Source organism: Eschscholzia californica, unplaced genomic scaffold (genome assembly GCF_041429995.1).
Source record: "Eschscholzia californica isolate CP2 unplaced genomic scaffold, dmEscCali1.0.p SCAF_4, whole genome shotgun sequence".
Lineage (NCBI taxonomy): Eukaryota > Viridiplantae > Streptophyta > Magnoliopsida > Ranunculales > Papaveraceae > Eschscholzia > Eschscholzia californica.
This window is the reverse complement of record NW_028238461.1, coordinates 50,632,848-50,659,588: the sequence shown is the minus strand read 5'-3', so window position 1 is coordinate 50,659,588 and position 26,741 is coordinate 50,632,848. Positions and strand designations below refer to the sequence as shown.

The following is a 26,741-nucleotide window of genomic DNA, read 5'->3' as shown; positions in this document are numbered from 1 at the left end:
ATTTAATGTTTTTGATTTTAGGCTCAAATTTTTGTATAGTATTTCAATTATTCAATTGAAAATAGTGCGAAAATAAAGCGTACACATCAATCAGGTTTATGAATCTCAAAAGGCGAGAAGAATTTTTTCCAAACATATTTAGGCTCATGTTTGTATGTAAATTGGATCTTCTTATGTAGTAAATAGTTCAGGTTTATGCGTTTTAGTTATACTTTCATACTAATTTTTCAGTCACAACAAAAAGTTAAAATTTCCTATAAAGCACGTGAGAGGGGCCCCCAAATTTTTCTTCGCTTTAGGCCCCCAAACTACTTGGGCCGGCCCTGATCATGACAAACATCATTGTGTAGTCCAAATCAGGAATCTCATAAAGTGCTTTACACCAATCGTTTGGACTCTTTGTAGTTTGAACAAGTTCTTCAAGACTCAGAGTCATTCTTTCACTAACTTCTTCATATTGTGTCCTTGCTCATTTTCGTTGGACAGGTAATTTGCTCTTACTTAGTTGGTTTGATCTATAAGTATTATCCTCAGCGTTTGGAGGCGCATAAGCTTATTCACAATTAATCCCGTTAGGAAAAGGGTCTAAGTCGACATCGAAGTTGTCGACATCAATCCCCTGTAACCCCTCGACTGATGCTTCACAAACATTATCTCCAGAAGCTAAAGACCCTCCAAATATTGTGCACCAATCATCGTATTCTGGATATCTGTCACTCCGATAATCGTTAGCATTAGGGTGTTTCTGCAATAAACTATTTGGATCAAATATTTTACTAAGAATTTTATTACAATTACTTAAATTAAATTTTATGTTTAATTACCTTAAAATATTCTTCCCACACTTTTTGTGGAGCGGTGATCTTACCGGTGGTTGCATCCCAACCAAATCCAAAGCATGAAGCCATTAACTCTCTAATTTGTTTATACTTACCTCTCCATTTCTCAATTTTACTACTTACATGTTCTGATGTTTTATTACCGTTACACTTTTGATTTAGAGCTGGAATAATTACTTGGTCATAGTACGTCTTTGAAAGTGCACCATCTTTTTCGTATTTACCGCTATTCATGGCTTCAACAATAAGTTGAAGTAACACTTCATTTTCAGTTGGAGTCCATTTTATATACTTTTTTGTTGTCTGTGAACTCATCTAACAAAAATAAATAATGATTTAAATTAAATTATCTTACTCGACGAAATACTAGATAATACCACAATTTCAACGAAATCTCAGGATGGTCTATACTTGAAGTGTTCCATGATTAAATTGCGTAGAGAATTTCTAAACTTACTTTTTTCATGGGTTCTGAATTATTTAACTATACTAGCCTAATAGTTTTGTTTTGGCACAAAAACCTAGCCTAACAGTTCCCAACCTAAAATATTCTTTAACAAAAAAAAAAGAAAATCAATGGCATATACTAGCCTAGTAGTTTTGTACGCAATGATGACCTATAAACCCTAATAGCTATATTAGTGCATGTAGAAAGTACATGCAGTGAAAAGACAACCATCATAATTTTCTAACCCTACAAACATAATAACATTAAATCAATGTACTAGTTGTTTTTCTAACCTTACAACCGTAGTTAGAAGTCGATGACATCATCAGGTACATGAAAGTTAAGTTAAATCAATGTACTAGTTACAGTTAGTAGGTATGATTTTCTAGCAATAAATTATAGCAATAAAGTTTCAATGTACAAAAAAGTTTCTAGCAATAATCAATGTATTGCTTGGGCAATTCTTACCTTGAGATTAGCAAGAAGAGAGAAAGGGAGGAAAAAGTGGAGATACGTGGGAGAAGAAAAAGTAGAGTTTCACATGGTTTGGTCGTTATTTATATAAAATAGAGAGAAAAGTTTTTTTTTTTTGGCTATTTTAACCCGCTATTCATGTACACCCTTGGTAGAAAGAATTTCAAAGATCCACCTAAACTGGTGAAACTTTGGATTTGACAAATTTGCTATAAATTTGTCTCCAAAAGTGCTTGGGTCGGATCTTATGCTAAAAGTTCTTAATTTTTTTTTATAAAAAATGAATAACGCAAAATTTTAAAGTTCTTAAAAAAAGGTCCAAACTAATAACACTAAACCTCGAAGTCCTCAAAAAAAGATCTGAACCAATAACGCATAACTTCAAAGTTCTTAAAAAAAGACCTTAACCAATAACACGGATCTCCAAAGATCTTAAAAAAAATCTAAATCAATAACACCAAACTTCAAAGATCTTAAGATCTCACAAAAGCTCCGAACGAATAACCCTCACTTAGAGCTTTGTATTGGAGAAGACTTTTAATTAAAGACCCTCAAATAGGCCACATAAGATAGAGAATCTCAAGTGGGACTTGATACATAAGTCAAACAGACCTTGATTCCTACTAAATCCAAATTTTAGTAGGAATCCTGACCCTATACACACCATAAGTGTCTGTTTGTAATACAAGCAATTTTGGTGGAAGTTAGATTTAAACGCCTTCCTAGGTTTGGCCTAGGGGTGGCAATGGATACCCCATTTACCCGGAATCAGAACTGTTTATGTCGGTTCTGGATCCTCATTTTCATACCCGATAATAATTTTATTTCCGACGGGTATTACCCGATAGGGACCAATAAGATTTCAATGTTGACTCGATTGGTACCCGATACCCGACTCTAATATGTGATTAATTGATATTTTTGCGAGGTATAAGCTCTGAATTACTTATTATAGTATAATTATATACTAATTACGTCATTTGAATGCCCCACTCAGTACAATATTCTTAATTGATAATTAAAATATATGCAATAGCAAATTTTATAGCAACTTTCAGACATTTAATAAGCTCAATATGTTGTAAATTTTTATAATTCGATCATCTCTCTTATTAGATAAACTGTAGTAACAATAATTAGAATCTTAAATGAAGTATAACCTTCCTAACTAGTAGCAAGAGTGATAAAATATGTTCTGATTCTGGATCTTTATATCAAGGAACGATACTGCTAGGAACCGGAATCATAATTTGTAATAAGTTCTGGCTATGGGTAGTGACATACCCCAACCGATCCTTTGACATTCCTAGTTTGGCCATTCATAAAATTAACTTTTCTCCTATCATTTTCTAATTTGGGGATTTACTTGAAGTAAATCTTACGGAAGAACAAAAGACTCTTGTCCATATAGCAATGGAGCCCAAGTACCCCGGACACTTTTAGAGTTCTAATACCTAGTAGGGGTTATGGCAAGGAAGTGAACTCATTTTCTGGAATTGAAGGTGGTCTCAAAGATGACATTTTGGGGGAAAGCTCTGCTTCTCATAATTCGGTGATAAGATTCAGATTTTACTTCTCCTTCTATTAATAAGAATTTTGGTGACTTGCTAACCTCTTTGACACCTGCCAAAAAGACTAAATTTGCCACAAAGACGCTATCACGAGGCCACAATCCTCTGCCGCTCGAGCAACCATCATATCTGATTGTGATGGGAAGTGGTTCCCAATCACCGTCTTCTATACAAGTAGCGGAAAACTCAGTCAATCAGATTCAACCATCGTCTAGGGATGAACGCATTCAAAGACAACTAAAACGATCAACCAGACATAGCATGGCTGACCAATCCTCTCTACAGGTTACGACTACCTCAAAGCCGATGAAGAATGAGTATCTTAGTCTGAAATTGTCGGGGTTTGAGGAACGACCCGACAAAGACGACTCTCTATCAGTTCTATCAACCAGTAGGCTTACTATAACTTTTCTTTCAGAAACTAGACTTACCACTACGACTAATCTGCAAACTTAAATAATGTCGGTCTTAATAAGTTTTATCAAGTCCCTTCTAATGGCAAAGGAGGGGGACTTTCGTTATTTTGGTCTGATGAAATATCTATCTATTTTATTTACTCGTCTTCTCACTTGATTCATGCTTCGATTCAGGGTGTTCAATTTGACTCACCGTGGGTCCTATTTTGCGTCTATGGTCCACCAAGAGTACAAGAACGTTTAAGTTTTTGGTCAAACTTGTTAATTAGATTACATACTGTTACTAATCCCTTTTGTTGTATAGGAGACATGAATGCAGTAGGATCTCGTAATGATAAATTCGGAGGCACTACTCATATCCCTTTTATAACTCAATTTCAGACGTTTTTACAGCAAAGTGGACTTATAGATTTGGGTTTTAATGGTATGGCCTTCACTTGGACTAGCAACAGATCCAGACACCATTTAACGAGAGAGCGCGTGGATAAGGCCTTATGCAACTCGGATTGGCTTCTCTCTTTTCCGGATGCTGGTGTATTCCACTTACCTCACTATTCTAGCGGCCACTGTCCTATCCTCTTGAAAATTAAGGTTGGAAGGAAAATCTTTAATACTATTCAACAGTTTGAAGCTCACTGGAGTAAACATAACAATTACTCTGACACTTTTAAGCGCACTTGGGGATCAGCTGACGACCATCTTTACAATAAAGTATCAACAGTTAAAAGCTCCTTCGACGGTGGAGCAGGCGTGCTTTTAACTTGCTTAAAGATCGCCTTCGTTGTTTACGACACCGACTACTAGATATTCAGATTTTAACTCCTACTGATACTCTAAACATAGAAAGTAGATTGCAAGAGAAAATTTTATATTTAGAGGAACTGGATATGACTAAATTAGAACATGGGGCCAAACTTAAGTGGGTCAGAAACGAATACGGCAACACTAAACCATTTCACGTCGCCATGCCTCATATAAGACCGAAAACAGAACTCACGAACTCACTTTAAGTTCGGGTATTGTTTCTCAAAATGAAATTGAAATTGCAGCTTACTTGACTAATTATTTTCAGAATTTGTTTAAGGTTGAACAGGTGGATAACCCTCCGATTGAGATTTTAAATGCTTACATAGTTCTTTCTCTGGAGAATCTAGACGACATCTCAAGGACTCCAACTACAAAGGGGGTTAACGACGTCGTGATGAATATGGAAGCAACTTAAAACTCTGGGGCAGGATGGGTTCCTTTGATTTTTTATTTTTCTTTATCAACACAATTGGAGCGTTATTGGTTACGAGCTGATAGAGTATAAACAAGCAACCTTCAGGACAGGTTCACTCGACCCTTCTCTTAATACCACGACTTTGGCTTTAATCCCTAAGGTCTCTCGGGTCTTCTCTTAGGCCTCATTATGTCTTGTGTCACTAAGCCTAAATTTAACATTCAGGTCAAGGAAACCTTTATGGGAATTTTGAAGGGACCAGGGGTCTTAGGCAAGGGTGTCCTTTGTCACCCTACCTATTCATCCTAACATCACAATCTCTATCACTACACATTTCTTATTATGATCTCAAAGTTTGTATATAAGTTACAAAATAAATAAGAATAGCCCCTCCATTTCTCATCTCCTTTTTGCCAACGATTTAGTATTGTTTGGTCATGCTACGTCAACTAACTTCAATGTTATTTTGTACTTCATGAACGTTCACTAGATATTTAGGTCAAGTCGGGAACTACGAAAAATCATCAATTTACTTCAGTTCTGGGGTTCTACCTGAAATAAGGAACCATTTATCACATTACTAACGGCTCCCATCATGACAGAGGAGGCTAAATACTTGGGCTCTATGATTCTAAAATTAGATAACCGCATACAAAGTCATAAGTGGCTCCTAAAGAAATTTTCTAAGTCACTAGCAGGGTGGAAACAACACTTAGTATCACATGTCGGGCGAACAATACGCATTAAATCAATATTAGGTTCGCATTGTACTTACCCTTTTAGTTACCAATTGCTTCCAAAAAAGACATTATAACAACTAGAAAGGGAAGAAAGGTCGTTTTGGTGGGGACACGACACAGAAGTGCACAAAATCCATTTTATCAATTGGAACATCATAGCAAATGCAAAGAAACACGGAGGTCTAGACATTCGAACCTTAGACGAGTAGGCAACATGGGTCAAACAACTTGAGGCTAAATTCTTAAAAAAGAATGATTTTTGGTCAGTCCACAACAATAAACCTAGCTCACCATTCTGGCAATCAATTCTCAAAACTAGAGATACAAGCAAGGAGAATATCTTGTGGCAGATTGGAAATGAATGTCTTTTTTATGTAACTTTACTTTACTCTTATTCCGACAAAAAATGGTTTAGGTCTTTTTGTTTTAATGGAACATGCTATCTCAAAAAAAAAACCCTAATGGGTTTCCCTAAAGAAACTGAAATACAAAATAGAAAGTTGGTTAGAGTTTGTTATGGGGGATAAGTCAAGAAAAGGAAACTTCTAATTATCAAATCAAGACAAGGAAACTAATAGAAAGGGTTAGTTATATTTTCAGTACTTTCTATTTTCATAATCTTTTCAGAGTAGTATAAATACTAGGTCATAAGTACCCAATTCTTTCTCTACAATTGTCCCTCCTCCTTCTCTTAAAGTCGATTGATGAAGCACCACAAGACCCCCGTGGTAAGATTCTCTCTCGAACCGACTATTATTACTTGTTTCCTACAAAGTTGTTTAATTTTGGAATGCTCTTACTAATAGGAATAATCTATATTCAATTAGACAACTTATTAGTTTAGTATTATAGGGTACCTTTAAGTTCTAGTATTACTCTAAACTCATTACACCAACAATTTTATTTCTTAAAAAAGAATCCTAGTTTTTCTTCTTTTGTTGCAATAAAAAAAAAAACAAGAATTATAGTTATGTGTTAAACTTTTAGACAAAACATTAATTAAACCCCCCTCTCATCTTTCTCAAACCTATTCATGCCATAAAACTTAATCCAATCCACTTGATGGTTCCATTTCCATCTACATCTGACCTTTATTTGAACCTTAATCAATTTTTTCTTTTGTTTTGTTGTTTTGTTTAGACATTGATCGAAATTTGTCTTTGATGAATATTTATATTTCGATCGTGGTCTAAGTAAAATAATCAAACTCTCATTGATGAACACATCATGATAAGAGATTGAATAAGTTCTAGTACAAGGCCGGATGTTGATGGATTTGGAATGATCGAGTGGAATGAGTTAGGTTTTATGTTAATCATGACTCATGAGTAGGTTACGATAATGATGAAGGCCCGTTCTTTTTCCAAGTAATAAACTACTATTCATGTCACCATGGTCGGACTAATCAACAACTACTAGTCTACTATTCACGAGTAAGTTAGGATACTGTCTTTTCTAGTTATTTATTTTCGCATAGGTGATAATTGACAGACCGACACTAATATTTTCAATTTTACTTTTCCATTTCTTTAAAAAGAATTATAGTTATGTGATAAACTTGTAGAGAACAATAACTAACCTTTACATCTTTCTTTTCATATCATAAACCTAATTCAAACCATCCCATGGTTCCATCTTCATTTGCATCAAACCTTTATGAGAAGGGTCGATTCTTATTGTGAACTCATATGATAAACACAATAAGCAACTCAAGAAGGTTTCGTACAAGGTCCGATGTCAATGAAGTTGGAATGATCGAGTGGAATGAATTAGGTTTTGAATGAAGAAAGGGCGACAGTGGGCCGAGGATAAATGAATCACTCGATGGTTTGGAACGAATTAGGCTTATAGTGATCATGAGTAGATTAGGAGAATATTGTGGAGGCAGTGTCGGATAATTATATCGAGGCAACACAAAGACGAGCGCAGAGTTGTTCTCCAACCATTTACATATCTCTGGATCTCTGAATTTTATTCATCTCATAAACCTAATTAAAATCGCCCCATGGACACTATTTTATATGCTCGAAAATAATTGATGGGGAGAAAACTGGCAGGCAGTCTGTCGAGAGTGGTAAGTTTATTGATAAATGATGGATTTTAGCATGTTTCCGGGGCTAGCAATTGTTTTGGTTATTTACTATGATCAAAATCAAGACAGGTATCTAAATATTCCAAAACCATTGCTAACCTCTGAAATATGCTCAAGTTCATCAGGCAACTCTGAAGACTCACTATCATATCTGGCAACTCTGAAGACTCACTATCGAATGACTCTCTCGAGTACTCAAAACAACAATTTCTCTCTGGAGCCAACCTAGAAGCCTTCCTTTCAATTGGCATCTCTGACTTTAGCATCTTCTCCGAAACTTTTCCGAAAGCGTGGTTTGCGGGAAATGGAGGCTTTCCTTTCAGTTGCAGGTGAGTAAAAATGAAGAAAATATAATGCAAGTCACAATCCATTTTAGCATAAACTAATTATTTTAATTCCACATAATACACTTTTCCTATATCATGGACAAAGTTCAAAGATTAAACCTAGAGTTGCAGATAAAAAAAACATCATATTCAACAATCAAGATATTTTGTACGCCGGCAATTCATTTGTCATCCATGTTCAGGACAAAGGGATACATTCAGAGAAAGGTTTGACAAAATTGAAACTTTCTTTCTGCAATCTGTTCTCAGGTAGAACTACAAAAACCGGATGGGTCCCTTTCCGAGAAGGTTAGTGAGACCAAAAGGCGTAGAGAAAAAATACTCGGTCCTTTTTTATTTTCTTGCTAGAGATTCTCCCTTGTAATCGCTTCCAGCAGCAACAACAAAACTTGCTCCTACCTGAATCCACAAGACAAACAGAGGAACCGGTTGGAGGAGGATCCAGGAAATAAAATGAAAGGACCGTAGAGCAAAGGAAACACGCAAAAGGAAACAAATTCAGAAATATAGCGAAGGAAACTTGGTTCTCTAACTATGTTGGTCATATGACTAATGGCTGAACAACTTCTGACATTTTTTCCTAATAACATTCAGGAGTTTTGTGAAAATACAAATTTTGACATTTTATTCTTTTTCAGTGTTCTGAAATCCAACTTTTGAGAATGCCTTAACCCAACAACTATCTGAAATGTTGGTGTATCAAGCACCACCTAAATTACCTGGCAATCCTTTAAAACCACACGTTCCTGGAGCTGCACGTTACTGCAAACGACGGAATTTTGGATTGAACATCCATCAGCGATCGTAACATGGTTCATCACAACAGAATTAACCACCTGCAAATCGAAAATAATTTTTCACTTTTTTGTGAGGGGAAATGTATGTGGTGATATCATGTGCTACCTTATCAGTCAAACACCAATACCAATAGTAACGTTCATCATAGTACTTTTTTCCTGCAAAGTAAAACTGGCATTTCAAGTAATTCATTTTATTTATTTTTCTTCTGAGTAGTTTCAATATACCTTTACATTTGAGCCAATCCTGCAATGACGGCCAATGACAGACCGCTTGACACTACATTTGTCACCTAGTTGTGAACCCTCTCCAATAATGCATTGAGCTCCGACCTAAAACCATGAAACCACATGATGAGCAAAAGAGATTAAGTTTACCCATAATGGATATTATGCAGGATGAGAAGAGAGGAAACCACAACAATTTAGTTGTTAAAGAAACTAAGAGAACCCCCAAAATCTGTAGTACACAGTGTATATTAAGCCACATTTCAAAACGTGGCCCTCTATTTCTACCATCCCCATGTTTCAATATTTATAGCAATTATGCTAGACAAACTAGATTAAATTCACTATCGATGGCATAATAATAGTGCCATAAAGGAAGCCCAATCATTTCTAACGAGTAACGAGATCAGCTGCCTCGTCAGTTGACTCATTATTTATGGTCCAAGAGGTGGTCTCTAGCACTACTCACATATATTGGCACTACTATATCTGTAAGAGGTTAGAGAAGGAAAATTGTGCCCTTAACATATTTTTTGTCTAAGTAATTATCCAACGCTTTATTTACTTATTAAAACCAGTAAAACGCTACAATGACTGCCACCTGCACAGGAAATGCCTTGAGCAGGAGAAAATATTAAAAGAAAAACTTCAATTCCTGTAGCAGAACATCAACTAATATAGTAGGAACCAATGTTTAAAAAGGCTGTTTGCTAAAAAAATGTTTAAAAAGGCGCATAAGATGCGCATTGAGGCGTACGCCTCAAGGCAAAATATAGGTGTACCGCATCAAAACTTACGCCTCGGTGTTGTAGTAACTTTCTTTGTTTTTCTTTAATTTCTAGAGGTAGTCAGAAGGGTAGAAGTGACTGAAAGCATTCATATCCTTTCACTTTACTACAAATAAATTCAATAAAATATACTATTACTAGAAAAAAATATTGTAACTATATTAAAATATATGAGATTGAAGCTCCGCCTCTTTACCGCCTCAAGGCACCGCCTAGAGTTGTCAAAGAAACCCACATCAAGGCATAAAAACGCTTTTTGAAACATTGGTAGAAACAAATAGATAGAACTTAATGAAACAAAGAATATTAACGGAAACGAGAGGTTCACCCACAGTAGTTTTTAATCCACGCTCTACTGATGGATGGATGACATTGTTATGGTCGGAGAAGGAATATCCTGAAAGATGACAAGCCTCTCCAATTACCTAGCTCCACTCACAAAAGAGAAAAAAAATTGCAGTGTCAAATTAATAAATATTTTATAAAGTAAAAGTTTATTGGGACTTTATAAAGTTTCTCACATCTCGATTTATGTCAGAGAACGCCTGGATGGAGTTCAAGCGCGCACAGTATTTACTTTTATCAGCGATATAAGCACAACATTTATGTGTCCTTGGTGCAGGAGAAAAACCGTTACGATCTGAAGCATATAAGTCATGAAAGCTTCGTGTCGCCGAACTAGCTAGGTGCTGAGAGAAAAATGATTGGTTCTGTTGTGAAGCAAGTTTCTCGTTCCAATTTGATTCTGCTTGGGGAGCAGCATCGGATGCAACTTCTGATCTCTAAATAGAGATTGAGAAGAAAACTTGAGACACTTGAGCAGAAGAAGAGTCGACACAATGAAGACAACGGAATTTGTATAACTAACCAGCTGAGTGCGGACAAGATAAGGCACAACATCCTGCTTTAAGCTTTGAAAGTCTTCCTTCTCACTTAGAACCTCTTGCAGAATGGATCTAATACAGACAAACAGGATAAGAGGATAATAACTATATAACAACTTCGCAAATCAAAGACAAGTTGCTAACTAAATGTAGGCCTCAAACCTCTTAAATGCGTACAGATGAGCATCTACAAGATCAGCTCGAATTTCCATCTGCAAGCCACAAGAAGAAAGAGAACTGTAAGGGGAAAAAGGAAGAATGAAAAGAGCATTTAAACTAGTTTACGTTTTTTACAGAATTGATAGAGCTACTACTTGAAAGGGATTGAGTGTAATATGTCCTAGATGCCTCTCCAATGCGAAATCTCGTGGGATATCAAGACAAGTTGATATCCATGTAGCCATGAACAGTAGAGTTAGATATTCCACTTAAGGATAATGTTTTTAAAAACTTTTGAGGTGTATGCCCGAGGTTCCAGATGCCTTGACGAACACGCAATTGATCCCGAGTAAAATGAGTGCATCTGAAGACTTTATTATGGAAGTAAAGAAGAAAAAATATGTTATGTTTTTACATAATTACTGTCGTTTTCCTTACAAATAATAGTTTCCACCTTTTACACATCGAGGCATACTCCTCGAGCTGCCTCGCCTTGTGAGAGCAAACTGCCTTGAGGCGTAAAAACATAGTTTAAAACATGACTTACAGATTACCTGATCTTTCCAAAAGTTAATTTTTAAGGACCTGATCCCATCAACATAAGAGTATTTGAATGATTAAAAGCGGCATATTTCTAGGACTTGTATACAGTATGGCATTTACATTAAACAGAAATGTATCATATAACAGGAAGCGAAGAGGTTCAACCACCAACTGCACGGTAAACCCTTTATGAAATTTTCGGAGTGGAAGGGGGCGTGTGGAGTCAAATGTAAAAACATACTTCGTATTTTTTTTGTAAATACTGGAAAAAAAAAATCTTGAAATTGAAGGAAAGATAACTAGAGGAGACCTTCCCAATTGAGGAACTAATTTGCTTGCTATCTGAACAAGAGGATATAATGTTCTTTACTATACTAAGGCTTTGCTTTTTTATCAACATAATAAAAACATGCAAAAACTTCAATCCAAATGACTATGAAAATCAATACCTCTCCTGCAGCATGGAGAAGGCTCTTTCGAGCCCTTATATCTTTCTCAACCTCAGCTCCTGTCAAGAGCCATAGAAGTTATCATGAGAAAGATCAGAAAGACACACATGTGAAAGAAACATTGAAACAATAACAGATCAAACCTGCTGCTACAAATAGTAAGAATTGTTTTGTAGGGTCCAGCCCTATGATATTGTATCGTCCTGGCTTTTTTGCCTTGTCCTTCCCACCGGAAGATGCTGTCTCTGATGGAACAGGGGTAGCACATAACAATGAAGTTACAACTGCATCATGTCTTCTATGGGTAGCCGCCACAGCTCCAAGAGGAACATTACAAACAAGATCTCCACTTACCACCTATAAGAAGTCATTGAAAAGAATTACTAAATATGAACTAACTAGTCTAAACCTTAAGCCAATAAAGGGTCCTTGCCAAAATGTCATTTGCTGTAAGATGGTGTGCAACAGCACGAAGAGCACCGGCAGTTCCTATATCCTCAGGGACTGCAGCAACCTAAAAATGAAAAAAGAATCAGCTCCCACATTGTTTTCAATTCAAACAAGAGAGTGTGCGATACGAAAAATGGAAGGACAAAAGATGTCAGTATAGGAGGAAATGTCTTGAAACAACGAAACCCAAATTGAAGAACTCCCAAACATCGTGCATCGGAAAACAACCTAACTGACATAAAAATTCACTATATAAAATAACCATAAACTTTTGAAAAAGCATACAATTTGAGAATCTAACAACTGCCAAACCAGTAAGATGGAGTAAGTTTTCATTATATCTTAGGTATATTCATTTTTAGTGTTTCTTTTTTACTTCCTTTCAAAGCTTCTGGCGAGAATGTAGTTGAGTGAGCACTCTCTCACCTAGACTCAACTGAGACCTTAAGGACTTCACTTCTGCATGTGTTTCCCGAACCACCTACAAAATGGTCCACGGGCGTGTCTCTTCTTCAGTTCTTTAAGAACAGTCTGACATGTGAGCTTCTACTACTTTTCTTTTGTCTGCTAACTTTTCGTTATTTCTAGTGTTTATCCACTCATGCTCTAAATTCACATCCAATTTCAACTCATTCTTCTTAGGGCTTGATTATGCAATTCTTACTTGACACTTTATTCAACCTCATCTCACTTGTCTATATAATCCAACTAAAACAGTTAAAAGTGATATTATCATCTAGTTTGAATTCTTCTTACTAGGGCTCAACCATGAATCAATACTTCCTACCAAATTCGAATTACATAACTCAAATACATAAAATCAAAAAAAAAGGAAAGAAAAAGGGTAATTGAAAATCAAACCTCAACATGAAGACGTTCAAGATAAGCACTAGATATCCAACTGCCAACTTGAAGAGCAGCATCTTCACCTTCAACAACCTGCAAGTACAATGATTCTCAATTCAAAAACCCTAATTATGAGTTTATAGAGAGAGAAAGAGAGAAGGGAGGGGAGAGACGTACAACAATGAGATCTTTGAGATTAGTAGCTTCGAGGAGTTCAAGAGTGTAAGAGAGAAGAGGACGATTAGCGACGGGAAGAAGGGGTTTAGGGAGATCTTTGGAAACGAGAGGGATTAGGTTTTTAGAAGTACCACCAGCTAGAACAACCACCTGAAAATCCATTTTCATCTAGAGAGAGAGAGAGAGAGAAAATGAGCAAAAAATAGAAGAACTAATCAGAATTTAGGTCATTTTAATGGAGTTTCTGTGGAACGGGCGCTGAAGAACCATTTACGAATTCAAGTTTAATTATCATTTATTATAGTTTTTTTGTCAACAAGGGGATGTAGCTCAAATGGTAGAGCGCTCGCTTTGCATGCGAGAGGTACAGGGTTCGATCCCCTGCATCTCCACTTTTTCTTCCCCTCCCTTCCTTTATGAGTGAGAGTAGTATTAGTTCTCTTTTTTAATCGAACTTGTACATTTTTTCCTCCCTTTTTTTTTTTTTTTTTTTTTGATGAAAGCATTTTTTCCTCCCTTTATGAGAACTCTAAAATTAAATGTCAAGAATACTATTTGGACCGAAAAGGAATACTTTGATGTAAATTGTAAATTTCTAATTAAACGGTAATTTGAGAAGATCAAGTCCTAAAAATCCAGTACCAAAATGGTTCCAAGGTCAAAAAGTCTATTGGTGGCCAAAAAGCAGTAGCTAGATGGGAGACCAAATGTTAATGGAAATTTGAGAATTAACCTAAAAAACAAAGCAAAATTTCGAAGAATAGAACATTACATGATTAGATGTTAGATTATAAACAACTAGGGAGTACAAGAATACTTAAAACAAGTTACAACTTACAAGGTGAGTAATTGGTTTACTAGATTATTTGTGAACTAAGAAAATCAATAATTTGATCCGCTACTCAGACATCTAGCTGATCTAAATTGTGAATCCTTTGTTTGATCTCGAGCGTTTACAATTGTTGCAGAATCTTCCAGATAATACATTTGTGGGTGGATTAAAATCTAGCTTCTTGTATCCGCTTCAGTTATCTTGCATGCTACCCGAAGACCCCTTATGGTAGGTATCCCAGTTGCGAAGAAATCGAGCCCATGTACCTATCTAGATGCAAATCACTAATTTAGCTCACTTAGCAAGCAAGGCGTATCGAAAAGAATCAAGTTACAAGAGGAGATAAGAAGATATAAGAAACATAGCAAAATTGCAATTTAAGCGGATCAAACTTTCTTCAAGAGCTGGAAAATGCCGTTCTTCAAATAGGTATTGAATGGAGATATTAAGATCAACAGTAGAAAACAGAAATGGAAATAAACCAGAGAGATGAGAATAGAAGATCAAGAAAAGAAACAAAAATATGTAAAGATCCTCATACTCACTCACATGTCTTAGCACCAAGTAGCAGTTTTGATGCGCAACGGAAGTTTTATCTGCAAGGCACTTGGTCCCACATTTCTTAAGGTCTTATAGACTTGGGCTATTTAAAACGTTGAGGCTAGCCCTTTTGGTCGGTCTGGCGCCTAGATTGGTTACCTAGAGAAGCCTGGGGTGATCAAGGGTGCACCCATGCCAAGGAACTAGGCTAGTCGGTCTGGGTGGTGCCTAAATATGAGTTAAAGAGAAATTACATTATCAGACTCATAGTCATTGAAAAACCGATGTGAACAATGATTGTGTTAAAGGAAGAATGGGAATTTCAAGTCTGTCTCTAAAAACATGCACATGAAGTACTATAACTTGCAAAAAAAGACCTAAAGATTCCAAATCATGAAAATAATAGTTACCTCCACAATCAAGATAAATAGAGACTGCAAGTTGGTAACTATGCTGATAAATCTATCCATAAAAGTACCTATTGTCGGAGAATCTCGGGTTGCATCATAGAATTCCGTCACCTCCTTTAACAACATCGATTGTTTTGGTCCTGGTCAAACTTCAAATGGCGAAGGAGAATTGAAATAAAGAAGAAAAGAATAGGCATGTCCAAAGTAGAAGAAAAATGAATTTATTCAATACTAGATAGTAACAAAATGAAAGTAAAGCTACAAGAAATATAACATTACACTTCCAGCTTTCTTAGTTGAAATCTCTTAATCTTCTCTTTAAAGTATCCATAGATTTCTTTCGAGCATTCTGTTTTGGATTTCGGTTTGAGAGACTTCCAAACAACCTATCTGGGGAATCCTTAAACTTTTCGCAAATAGTAGCCACTTTTTTATAGTCCAAAGCACTATAATGTCTCTCCCTTATCACTGGATTCATGAAATTCTCAGGCTGGCTACTTAATAGAAGGTTGATCAGTTGCCGGGATTCCATCAGACAATCTCTAAGACTGCCTTCTTTGTGTAGTTCATTCAAACCAGTACTGTTGAACTTGTCATCTATAAAAGATTCCAACATCTTCAGATCATAATCAATGCCCATTATCGCGTTAATATTGAACCTTTTCACACTTTCACTGAGAAGAGCGGTCACAATCGAATTAGAGATGTGCTCAAGAGCTCCAATTCCAACCTTGAAAAGTGCATCTACAGGTAAAATTTGCTGAGCCGTGGACATCAAGGTATCAAGGTAGATCACTACTTCATGGGTATAGTCGTTTGCATTTTGTGGGGTTTCCTCTGTTATCCAATTGATATCTCCAGTTAGAGCCATAAATTCGTCCAACTTAGAGTTCACAAGGTTTAACATAGCAATATAGGCTGCATCTCTTGACGTCTTTAAAACCACCTTTGCAGTTAAACTAGCATTGGGCCTCTCGGCTATCCGTACAGGGACTCCACAATGCTGGGCCGCCTGTAGAAGAAAGAAGTCGCAAGCCCGTTCGAGAACCGCTATGTTAGCCGCGATTTGCATTGCTTGAGAAACACCTGTGGTCAAACTGTGAATCGCTTTCAATAGAGCTTCGTTCACAACGTCAATCAAGAGCTTGTCAAGATATTTCTTAACAACATCGTAGAAGTTCATTCGACCCCCATACGACAGATAACTAACAGAGTCCCCAATGAATGACCGGACAATTCGACATACGTCAGGTACGGTGGAGGAGAAAGGAGCAACGTATGGGAAGGCTGGCATTATATCCGTAGTTTGTAGATGGAACGACAAAACATTCATATTGTATTCGTATTCTTTCTTCATCACCATCTGCTCATAAGTGTCACTACCAAGGACATCAACAATCTGTTGTCGGCATTCTTCTAGAAGGAGTTCATGGTACTTGTCTCTGCTATTATCTAAAACTTCTAGAAGGGTTCCCACCTGATAGCCATATCGTCTAAGTGTTGCACCTACAAGAGTTACGTAGTCCTTTATAAGGAGTAGATGGCTCGGAGTATCCATACGTGAAAATTGTTCTTCCAACATCGATGTCATCTTCGAGATAGCTGTCTCCCAAATTGTTTCCAGCTGCTCACTAGTTAATAATCCACCGGCAGTCCTTAATACCCGGTCCTCCACTATGAAGTACCCTGCTATTTGAGCAAAAAAGGTTTGATGAGATTCGAGAAAAGGTTGTATTGATGAGATTTGCAAGTCTGAATTCAGCTGCAACAACCGGTTTTTATAATAGTAATCTCGAAATTGTTGTTGGATCCCTAGACAAGTGTGAATATGGTGAGCCCGATACACAGGAGTTAAGTCCATCTTCAGAACCGAATCTTCGTCAATTTCTTCAACATCTAAACTATACACACCATCTCCTAATCCTGAACGAATCTGTTCCTCAGCTTCCCTTTGTCGTGTACGTAAATCCTCATCCCTCTGACGAGCCGAAGCAGCCTGACCTATGGCCGTCTGCCCAATTTCCCTCGCCATACTCCTCACACGAACCAACCAATCATTGAATTCATTACATACTTTCTTCTCGATATGTGCCTTTATGGCAGGTATTCGCTTCTCGATAACCCTTTTAAGGGTCTTCACTGGAATATTTTGCAAGTAATTTTTCTCAATCAACTCAAGAGTTTTAAGTGCAGGATAAAACCGACTCTCTGATATGTTTTGGTTACATTTCACACACAAATCCATAATTTGCATACAAATTTTCGACATTTGTATAGCTCCAGTAACATTCTTCTTGATCGAATATGACTCCAGCAGTTCCTCGAGCTTTAAAAGAAGAGAACTACCAACCTCTTGGAGCCGGAAATTATCACTTGAAAGCTCACTCTTGAGCTCTTCAGCATCAACCAAGACACCACGAAGTTCGTCAACAGCGAGAATGAATTCTTCATAATGAAGTTTGCAAAGCTCCTCAATTTCGACTTCTTTCTTCTTCACAACATGTTTGAGTTGCTGCAAGAGAGCCTCAGGCCTCCCCATTTCGAATGCATGCCTGACAGCAGGACCCAAATCTTCCCCATTCCCAATTGTGGTGGCAAGGACCAAATCTTCTGGCCCATCCCCATTTTCAGTGGCAATTCGCCGCTTAGGTTTAGACATGATTCTGGTCAAATCCTACTCAATCAAAGAAACAACCCAAACAATGGAACCAGTTAAAATGACAAAACAAAAAAGAAAATGTTTCTAGTAAGATTGTTTACAACCTTGAAAGGTTTCTTCCTCAAACCAAATACCCATGAATAGATAAAAGAAACCTAACCCAAATCTTCAAAAGGTTTATCAAGTACTTAGTTTACTTCTTTTACCCTCATCCATGATTCAAAAACAACAACAAAAAAGACATGTAATAAAGAATAAACCAGAAAAGGAAGCAACTTTCATATAGATCTAAGGATGAAAAAGATGAAAACATAATGGGTCTCTCTAAAACAACCAAACTTAACAATAATACATGTTCAAAAACCTAACTATGTTCATTCCCCACAAATTATAACATTAACCCATCAATAAAAACAACTCATTTATGAAACCCTTTATCCTTAAAGAAAGAATTTTTGCATAAAATTTGATAATGGGTAGCTAAATAAGCAAATAGACTAACCAGATAGCCGATCAGAACAGAAGAACCTAGCTCGATAAGGGTTCCTTGAGAGAGGATAGAGAGAGAGAGGGTTGGCGTTGTTAGTTGTGCAACGTCAAGAAATCCAAAGAATAAAAACCATTAAATGAGGAAACCAATGACCTTGTCGATGAGCTACTTCTCAAACAATCCCCTAATGTTAATGTTTTAGAGAGAGAAAACGAGAGATTTGATTTCTAAACTTTAATTTATTATTTCTGTTGTTTTTCTCAGGGAGAGAGTATACATCATTATGTTTTCTGGAGCACTCGTACAGATTCTCTTCTCTGGGTAGACAATGTTTCCACGTGGATTATTTTTGGTATATAAAGCAACATACAATTTAATTGATTTTTGAGATATGCTACTTTGCATCCACTTACACCTCCTATTGCACCTCATTTGATCGTCTGACTGGAGCAAGCAAAAGTTCCCAGATTTACAGTGATATAGAACAACATATAAGTTATCATGTTTGCGTTCATTTGAGTCTCCAACAATTATTCCAATAATTGCATACCCGATTTGACCTATGGATGAATATACAAGCATACGCTTCGTGCTTGTTTGAATAATAGCAATGTGATTTCTCAATATCATGCTAAGAATAGCTAGGATTTTCAGAAGAATATATTATTCGTTTGATGAGAAATAAAAAGGAATATCGAAAATTCGAGTGGCTGAAACTGAAGCAGGTACTTTTGAAGTAACAGAAAGAAAAGCAACGACTAGAATGAGAGAGTCGGAGTGACCGTTCATTAACCATCTTTTATAAAGAGGTATGTGTTAATTTTGAGTATTTTCCACAAGTTTCAAAGTTAAGACACGGAGAATATAGAGGTGTAACCAGAGGTATAACTTAGAGCAAATCTAACCAGGACCCGGTTGAGCGGAGCCCCAACTGACGACTTCAGTCGACCCTAACATTAGGGTCGACTGAAGTCTCCCCAACATGACCGTTGGAGCCAATCCAACGGCTAGAAATGGGTCCAACCCATATAAATAGGGGTTAAACCCATTCATCTCATCACACTCATTTTTCTATCCCTCTCAATTTTTATCTCTCTACTCTTTCAATTTCTTTCTATCTTTAATTTTTTTCAAAAAAATTCTATATTTTCCATTTGATTTTCCTATAATTGATCCACTAGATACTAACGAATTGTATGGCGAAAGTTTTATGGAAATGTCGTCTTCTACTTCTACTTATCCGTCAACTCAATTAGGAGTTGATGATGATGAAGTATTTGATGATTCTTGTGTGCAAGAAGTGACGACTTCAACAAAGACAACTAGACGGGAACCGTATAAGCTAATTGTTATTTGAAAATCACATTTGATGCGGTTGTCAGGAATTGTTAGAAATATAAAGCATTTTGGCAAAAAATAGCTGATGAACATAATGCTCATGCAAAGTCTAAACCACACTCAGGAGTTGTAAATCTCATTTTAGTGAGATAAACTCTGAATGTCAAAGTTTTATCTGTACTTTGAGGCTAGTAAATAAAGTTCCAAAAAGCGGGGAAAACTAACATGTCAGAAGAGTCAACATCCGACGAAAGAGATTCTAGTACCTATCCATCGGAGGAAAGACCAATTGGTCGTAAACAAGCCAAAGCAAATGCAAGAGTTTGAGAAAATTCCACACATTCTACTACTTCAAAATCTCCGAATTAGGAATATTGGGAAAAGAAAGTAGAAGAATCCCAACAGAGAGCAACAACAATGGCGCAAGCTATACAGGTTCAACAAGAGACCATACGGGTTCAACAAGAGGCTCTACAAGTAGATAGAGAACACAAGAACCGAAAATATGGGATGCACTTAATGACGATTGTCGATTGATGCTAGGTCTCTCGACGAAGATGGTGCACGAATGCTTAAGGAAGCGCAAGATGCTTATTTATCCGGTCGTCCACGAGACCCAAAAAACCTTTCTAGCTTTTAATTTTTCTATTATTGTTTAGTCGCATTTAAGTAGATTTAAAATTTTAATCGATTATTACTTGTGATCAATGTTTTCTAATTGAACTTATTAAGTAAATTGAGTAATTTCAAATTCAAACTTTCAACCTCAAGAGAGGTTAGGGTTGGAGCTAAATTTTTGAGGTTGAGCTGAGGCTGAAAATTTTGGGTGAAAAAGTGACTTTTTCGACCTAAAACAGGTTGGGGTCGGAGATGTTCTTAGGACCCTAATTTTATGAAGTTCGAAATATATAAGATCAATGGTTGCCTTGGGAGTTCTTTTAGTATCTTTAATTACTATGGTATGGAGATATAATTGATTCTTAGAGTTTTTAAGATGATACTTTGTATATTTTTTTTAATATCTAAATGTAGCAAAATATCTGACCGTTCGACACACAATGATAACTGTGATAAAAACGTAGTGTTCCATATTTGATTATACTCTAATTAGTTAATTACATTAATCTTGAATCATGAACTTGCTCTATCTTCTATTCGCAGTGAATTGTCACTAGTTTCCTACGTAGTACATCAGTTGTTTTGATTGACATTTGAGATCGATAATGAGTACTTTTCTACCGGTATATTATTATCCTTTTATCAAAAAGAGAAAATGCCACCCATCTAAGCTACTTATGGATTTCATAAAAAAAAAAAAAAAAGCTACTTATGGAATATGAGTAAGATTAACTCTAAATACAAAGAGAAAAAAAAAAAACTCATAATGTTAGATTGCTCTGATGAAAAAGATCTAGCATGGCATGAAAGCAATGCCTGCAGAGGCAGTGCAGGAAAAGAACTTCACTTATAAAATAGCTTAGATTTTTTTTGTTGAAAGTATAAAATAGCTTAGATGGGTGCTAAACTTATTAGTACTATTAAATATTAAAGCATAAGGACAAAGATATCCGGTTTATTTGGCACAGGGGCGTCCACCTAAGTTTGACTACTTCACATATAAATAAGAGAGAGAATAGAAACCCCCCTTTCTCCCCTTAAATCATGCCAAAACACATAAAACATTCTTGTACAACTCTCTCCACTCCATTTCCAATGTTGCTATCACTTCATAGTCTTCCTTAACAAAAAAAAAAATCACTTCATAGTCTCATATATTTCCTTCTTTTTTTAAGTTTGATTAGTTAATTTGGTTAAGGGTAGATCTTCATCTAATTTCTTTATGTTTTAAGTCAATTAGGAGGAGTTTCGTACTTTTTTTATCCTTTAGCCCTTAGGCAAGTCAATGCATTGTTCTCAAATCTACTTAAATTAGTCGAGGAGATCGATGAAAACCATGACAAGTTGTTCTTATAAAAGATGATAGATGATCCAACGTTAAAAAACGAAAAATAAGAGATGGTAGTTCTAGCATTTTATTGAAGAACTATAATATAATATAGTGCCAATAAGGGATGATAGTTCTAGCATTTTATTGAAGAACTATAATATCCTACGAATCTCTAGTATGAAGTGCCGTAGATCCGTATGTGTTTACGAGGTTACACTCTTAAATTAGTGGATATGAAGGTTACGACCTAAACATTAACGCCTATATAACATTTTCAATAGAATTTAGGGGAGTTCGAAAACGAAAAAAAAATGAAGATCAAAGAAGATATAGCTACCCAACGCCTTACATTATTTTAATGTACAAAATTGAGATAATGAGAACAGTATATAGTTAGTTATAACAGCAACAAAAAAGAACGCAAGACAGATGTTGATGAGTATATCATTGTTAAAAAAACCCTAATAAAAGGTAAGGGAACTATTTTTTCTTCTACCTGGATTTCAAGTAGTTACAAGATGAGGTCCTGAGCCTTTCAAAGGTAAAACACATGAATAAGTGACATACTTGACACTGTCAAGAAGAACAACAACAAATACTCTTGAGAGAGATTTTGGTCTGAGAACACCATCAACACTCTCACTATCGCCACCCTCTCTAGGATCAACCAGCACAGAAACAACCATTGACGAAGCAGATTTGTTCCGTTGGAGGTTATTGTCTGGTGAAGGTCTTCTTCCACCTTGGCTTTCTGTTTTGTTAACAGTAGAACCCACGATTGGGATCGGAATATGGTTAAGAATTCTTCTGTTTTTAGTCTTTGTATGGTTAGTAGTCTTGGTTTCTTGTCCCACCGTAACATTGGCAACTGATGTTGCAGGAATAATTGCCGGATCTGAGACGTCAAACTGAAATACTTCTGTGCACATGCCAGAGCTTAGTATAGGTCCTGCACACAAAGAAGAAGTAACTCGATTAATCCATAGCCACGCACAGATAGAAACTTATGATAGTCCAACTGAATAGGACACTCTGCCCTTCAAAAACATGAACCCATTTATTTGTATATGTGAAAATGCATGGTTTTCCCCCAACCCAGTCTCACAAAATCAAACTCTTTTTATTCCAATCCAAACGCATTCCAACAGTAAGCATGAAATCAACAAAGTGATGACTACAATCTCTGAAGTCTAAGCTAAGGCAGCGAAAAAACTAGAATACTCTTAGATTCAGTCTTTCTTGTAGGAATCTAATTGACAGCTCGCTTCGTGGATCATATGTTGGATAGGAGTACAGTGATTTAGGAAGAAGAAAAAAAACTTTCAAATGGTTTAAATGAAGCATCATATTCCCATGCACTCAGATGTGCATCAAACCTAGTTTTACAATTACACAATCAAAGACGAGTCACAACATCTTAAGAGAGTAATCCAATTATTGCTAATTGGATCCATGAAAATGGATTTCATTGACCTCCTAAACCGATATTTATCAAAATAAGTAAAATAATGGTTTTCCTATTTGCCATCGAAAACACACTTAAAGGACAAAGTATTTCAAGGTTCATCTGATTTAGCAAGAGAGATTGTATAGAGTTTTATAAAACTTACCAGCAAGTCCTTCACGGAACCATTTCTGCAGAGATTTGTCAGCTGCAGGCGACCTCGGATTATCCTTATAACCTTCTGCGGAACCAGAAGCCAATGCTTTTTGTCGTTCAGCTGCGTTCAGGTAGACATTTCTGTGCCTCTCGACATTCCTTCCACCTAGCAATGCTGGGACCAACCCACCAGGGATCGCCAAACCTGTCTCGACACCCTTATCGGCTGAAGATTCACTGGCCTTAGATCTCTCACTAGCCAAAATAGAGTGAATTATCAAGTTGCCATCAATCTTCACAAGCTTGTCATTTCTTGGTACATATAGTGAAGCAACAAGAGGCTCACTAGAATTCTCAGGAAGATCGAACCCATGTCGAAACCCTTGTTCATTCAGCTTCACTCCCTTACAGTTCAAATTTCTACTATCTGATTCACCAAAACCGGGTTTCCCACTACACAATCCTACGCCTACATTATGATCAGACCCATTAACAGTTAAAACCTTTCCCCTGTGTCCACCAGTTACACTACCATTATTGATATGAAATCTACTATTACCCATTTCCCTATTATCCCTAACAGAAGGAACCAAAACTCCAAAAAGAAACATAAAAAACAACATTCCTAGAAAACTAATACTTGCAACTTTCTTAGTTTTACTTCCATTCTTCTTATTCTCGGATTTCTTCGATTTCGATGTTGATACATGTTGTGGCTTCAATCTAGGAATTGGAACTAAGGGTACTTGAGATCCTTGCGATTTTATCGGATAAGAAGGACAAGGAATCCATGGGTAAGGCATATGAGCCATATGAGGAGGTGGAAGATGATACATTCCAGGAGGTGGAGGAACCATTCCTCCTCCTCCTCCGACGCTTAATTGTTGTCGTAAACTTGCATTTTCAGTCATAAAGAAAGAAACTTTACTATTCAATTCAGCAATGGTTGAATGCATTGATCTTACCTTATCTTCAAGCTCTTCCACATAATGTTTCTTTCTCTGTCTAGAAAGTTGAGCACTTTCTCTGTTCCTCATTAACCTAGCTTTCTTTTTATCATCATCATCAAAATCAGAGTTTGTAGTAGTTTCAGAAGTAATCGATTTACGTACCTTACGGATTTTAGGGTTAGAATTAGATGTTTCATCATCAGATCCTTTCTTCCTCTTCGACAAACTCTCTTTTCTTTCTTCCTCTAATTTAATTTTCTGATCAACCACGACGGAGACAGAATTCGGCAAAATTGGTAAAGCAGATGATGCAGAATTCTCACCGGAATCCGGTGAATGTGAATTCAGAAATCCAGATACACCTGATGCACATCCACCAGAATCATGAGACGATACCGGCTCACAAAATTGACGATCACAACTACCAGTCTCTGGAGACGACGAAGAATTCAAAACCCTAGCTCCAATATCAGAATTTTGATCACCACCAGAAACAGGACTCAAAAACGCCCCGGAAGAGGACAAAACCTCAGATCCTTCACCTCCTGCTACAAACCCTAAACCCTCGTTTTCAGGTTGAACACAAATATCATCAAAATTAAAATTAAAGTCACCATCAAGCCCTAAATCGTTCATGAAACCTTCAGGTAAAATAAGATCATTACTTAAGAAATCAGTATCAATAAGAGGGAAATCAAGAGAATCAAAATCAACTAAACAGTTAGGGTTAGAAGGGTCAGTTTCAGACAATGACCCGTATGGTAAGGGGTCCGGATTAGCAGGATCCGCCATTGTTAGGGTTTTTTTTCTATAATCAGAAGAAGTCTTTGAGGAAAACAGAAACAGAAAGGGGTTTTGAAGAGAAATGAAAAGAGAGAGAGAGGGGTTTGCTAATGTGCGCAGTGGGGAAACTACCTGTTCATAGAAAGAGATTCTTAGAGGATTAATTTGTACGTTACGAGATAGCGTATTTTGCGGACTTCATTTAATAAAACAAAATCATAACGAAGATAAGAAAAGATTACTTTTAAAAGGAAAGAGATTAAGAAAAGATTAAGGGGGGTGTAATTATACTTAATTAGTGGCGTGGCTAGGAGTGCGGACAATCATGTATTGAAGTCTAGGTCAAGTCAATGGATCGCTCTCTTGATTGGGTCAACTATAATAACTCGTTTTCATGGACCCCCTTGTGACCTTTTGTGGATGCTATAAGTTTGACACTTGTTTTGTGTTTCACTTGATTTTTCATTGAATAGTCTTTGGACATTTATATGAGGTACATTTTGTGGCTTTGCATCCTAACATTTCTTGGATATGATATGGAGATTTCCCTCACTGGTACCTGGTTTGGGAGTTTGAACCTAAAACGTAAGTGTTTGTTGGTTGACTGTTAATTTTATCAAAGAATGTTTGCTCGCGGGACTCTTACTTGAACTGCATGTAAGAGAAATAAGGGACTCTCACTTGAGTCCCAAGAGGCGGGTTGTGTAGTCTTTTTGTGATTTTACCTTTACATTTTACCTCCCAAGTTCCAACTAGTGTCCACAACTTTGGACCACCTCTACCACTCCAATTTTTCCATGTTCTCTTGTGTTTTACTCTTCGAGAGGAGACCCTTCACCCAAGGGAGTGAGAGAGAGTAAGGAAAGAAAAAGTGCTTACTGATCCAAGTCAAACTAATTAGTCGTCTACTAAGAGTCATGTGACTGTGTATGGGAAGCATCGCCCATGGAAGGTCTTCTTCTCTCCTTGAATAAAAACAATAAGGCCAGTTATAATATCAGATATGGAAATAAGTTATTTCAGATTATTACTTGATGGACAACTCTAAAGGTGCCAAACATTTTGGTTGTTGAAGCACAGATGTAGTCATTGACTATCAATTTCGTTTAACCCACCCTCTTAATACAACCATGGTTTGGAGGTAGTGTTGGGGGATTTTAAAACCCTGCTTCGTAAAACTTTTTTTTTTTCCTCGAGCATCTCTGAAGACGAGGTAATTGTTCGATAAAAAATACGGGAGTGCTACATGTACAAAATCTTTGACAAGATCCTTGACATGATGAGTCATTTTCACTAAAAGACAAAAGAAATTCAAAGTTTTTCAAAGTTTCACAACATTCTGGAGAGTTTTCCAACCAAGACAAATTTGACAACGTTCTCGAGAGTTTAAGTTGGGGGTCTGCGGGGGAGCGTGCCCATTGCCCCTGGGCGCCTTTAGCTGGACCCTTTTGAAAATAGGAGTTACAGGGGTTTCAACTTTCAACAGAATTAAGGTCCATTGAAATGGGGAAGAGAGAAGGACCAAGGAAAATTAAACGATTCAAAATTCAGACTTCCCCCCTTGGTCTACAAAAAAGGGTTGCTTATTAATCAAGAAAAATGATAAAGTTCCCTCCCACCTTACTCCCTTGTACACCATCTTGCCTATGTGGCACATAAAAGTAGGGGTGTTCTTAAAAGTTGAAACACTTGCAGGGACTGAAAATGAAAAAACACTCCCT

The 26,741-nt window shown here is 36.7% G+C and overlaps 4 protein-coding genes and 1 non-coding gene across 5 annotated transcripts; 1 reads left to right on the top strand and 4 right to left on the bottom strand.

Moving 5' to 3' along the window:
- Positions 1–553: 553 nt before the first annotated feature.
- LOC147545773 (uncharacterized protein At2g29880-like) lies at positions 554–1,073 on the bottom strand. Its single transcript, XM_086635862.1, has 2 exons — positions 825–1,073; positions 554–745 (listed from the first exon to the last, which is right to left on the bottom strand). Exons 1-2 carry the CDS (start codon positions 1,071–1,073, stop codon positions 554–556), a joined length of 441 nt encoding a protein of 146 aa, XP_086491988.1.
- Positions 1,074–8,156: 7,083 nt separating this feature from the next.
- LOC147545771 (transferases/nucleotidyltransferase) lies at positions 8,157–13,931 on the bottom strand. Its single transcript, XM_086632502.1, has 12 exons — positions 13,471–13,931; positions 13,309–13,386; positions 12,431–12,511; positions 12,141–12,354; positions 11,998–12,056; positions 11,009–11,058; positions 10,831–10,918; positions 10,484–10,744; positions 10,295–10,387; positions 9,175–9,279; positions 8,869–8,985; positions 8,157–8,548 (listed from the first exon to the last, which is right to left on the bottom strand). Exons 1-12 carry the CDS (start codon positions 13,636–13,638, stop codon positions 8,483–8,485), a joined length of 1,380 nt encoding a protein of 459 aa, XP_086488628.1. The 5' UTR covers positions 13,639–13,931; the 3' UTR covers positions 8,157–8,482.
- Positions 13,790–13,862, top strand: TRNAA-UGC (transfer RNA alanine (anticodon UGC)). The gene has a single exon. It is a non-coding gene; the product is annotated as a tRNA-Ala (tRNA).
- A 1,526-nt stretch (positions 13,932–15,457) lies between the features above and the next one.
- SEC15A (exocyst complex component sec15A) lies at positions 15,458–18,852 on the bottom strand. The gene is made up of 2 exons (XM_086632501.1): positions 18,414–18,852; positions 15,458–17,926 (listed from the first exon to the last, which is right to left on the bottom strand). The coding sequence occupies exon 2, from the start codon at positions 17,909–17,911 to the stop codon at positions 15,545–15,547; it is 2,367 nt and encodes a 788-aa protein (XP_086488627.1). The 5' UTR covers positions 17,912–17,926; positions 18,414–18,852; the 3' UTR covers positions 15,458–15,544.
- A 3,165-nt stretch (positions 18,853–22,017) lies between these two features.
- Positions 22,018–25,323, bottom strand: BZIP17 (Basic-leucine zipper (bZIP) transcription factor family protein). Its single transcript, XM_086634382.1, has 2 exons — positions 23,298–25,323; positions 22,018–22,636 (listed from the first exon to the last, which is right to left on the bottom strand). Exons 1-2 carry the CDS (start codon positions 25,027–25,029, stop codon positions 22,191–22,193), a joined length of 2,178 nt encoding a protein of 725 aa, XP_086490508.1. The 5' UTR covers positions 25,030–25,323; the 3' UTR covers positions 22,018–22,190.
- Between the last annotated feature and the right edge of the window lie 1,418 nt (positions 25,324–26,741).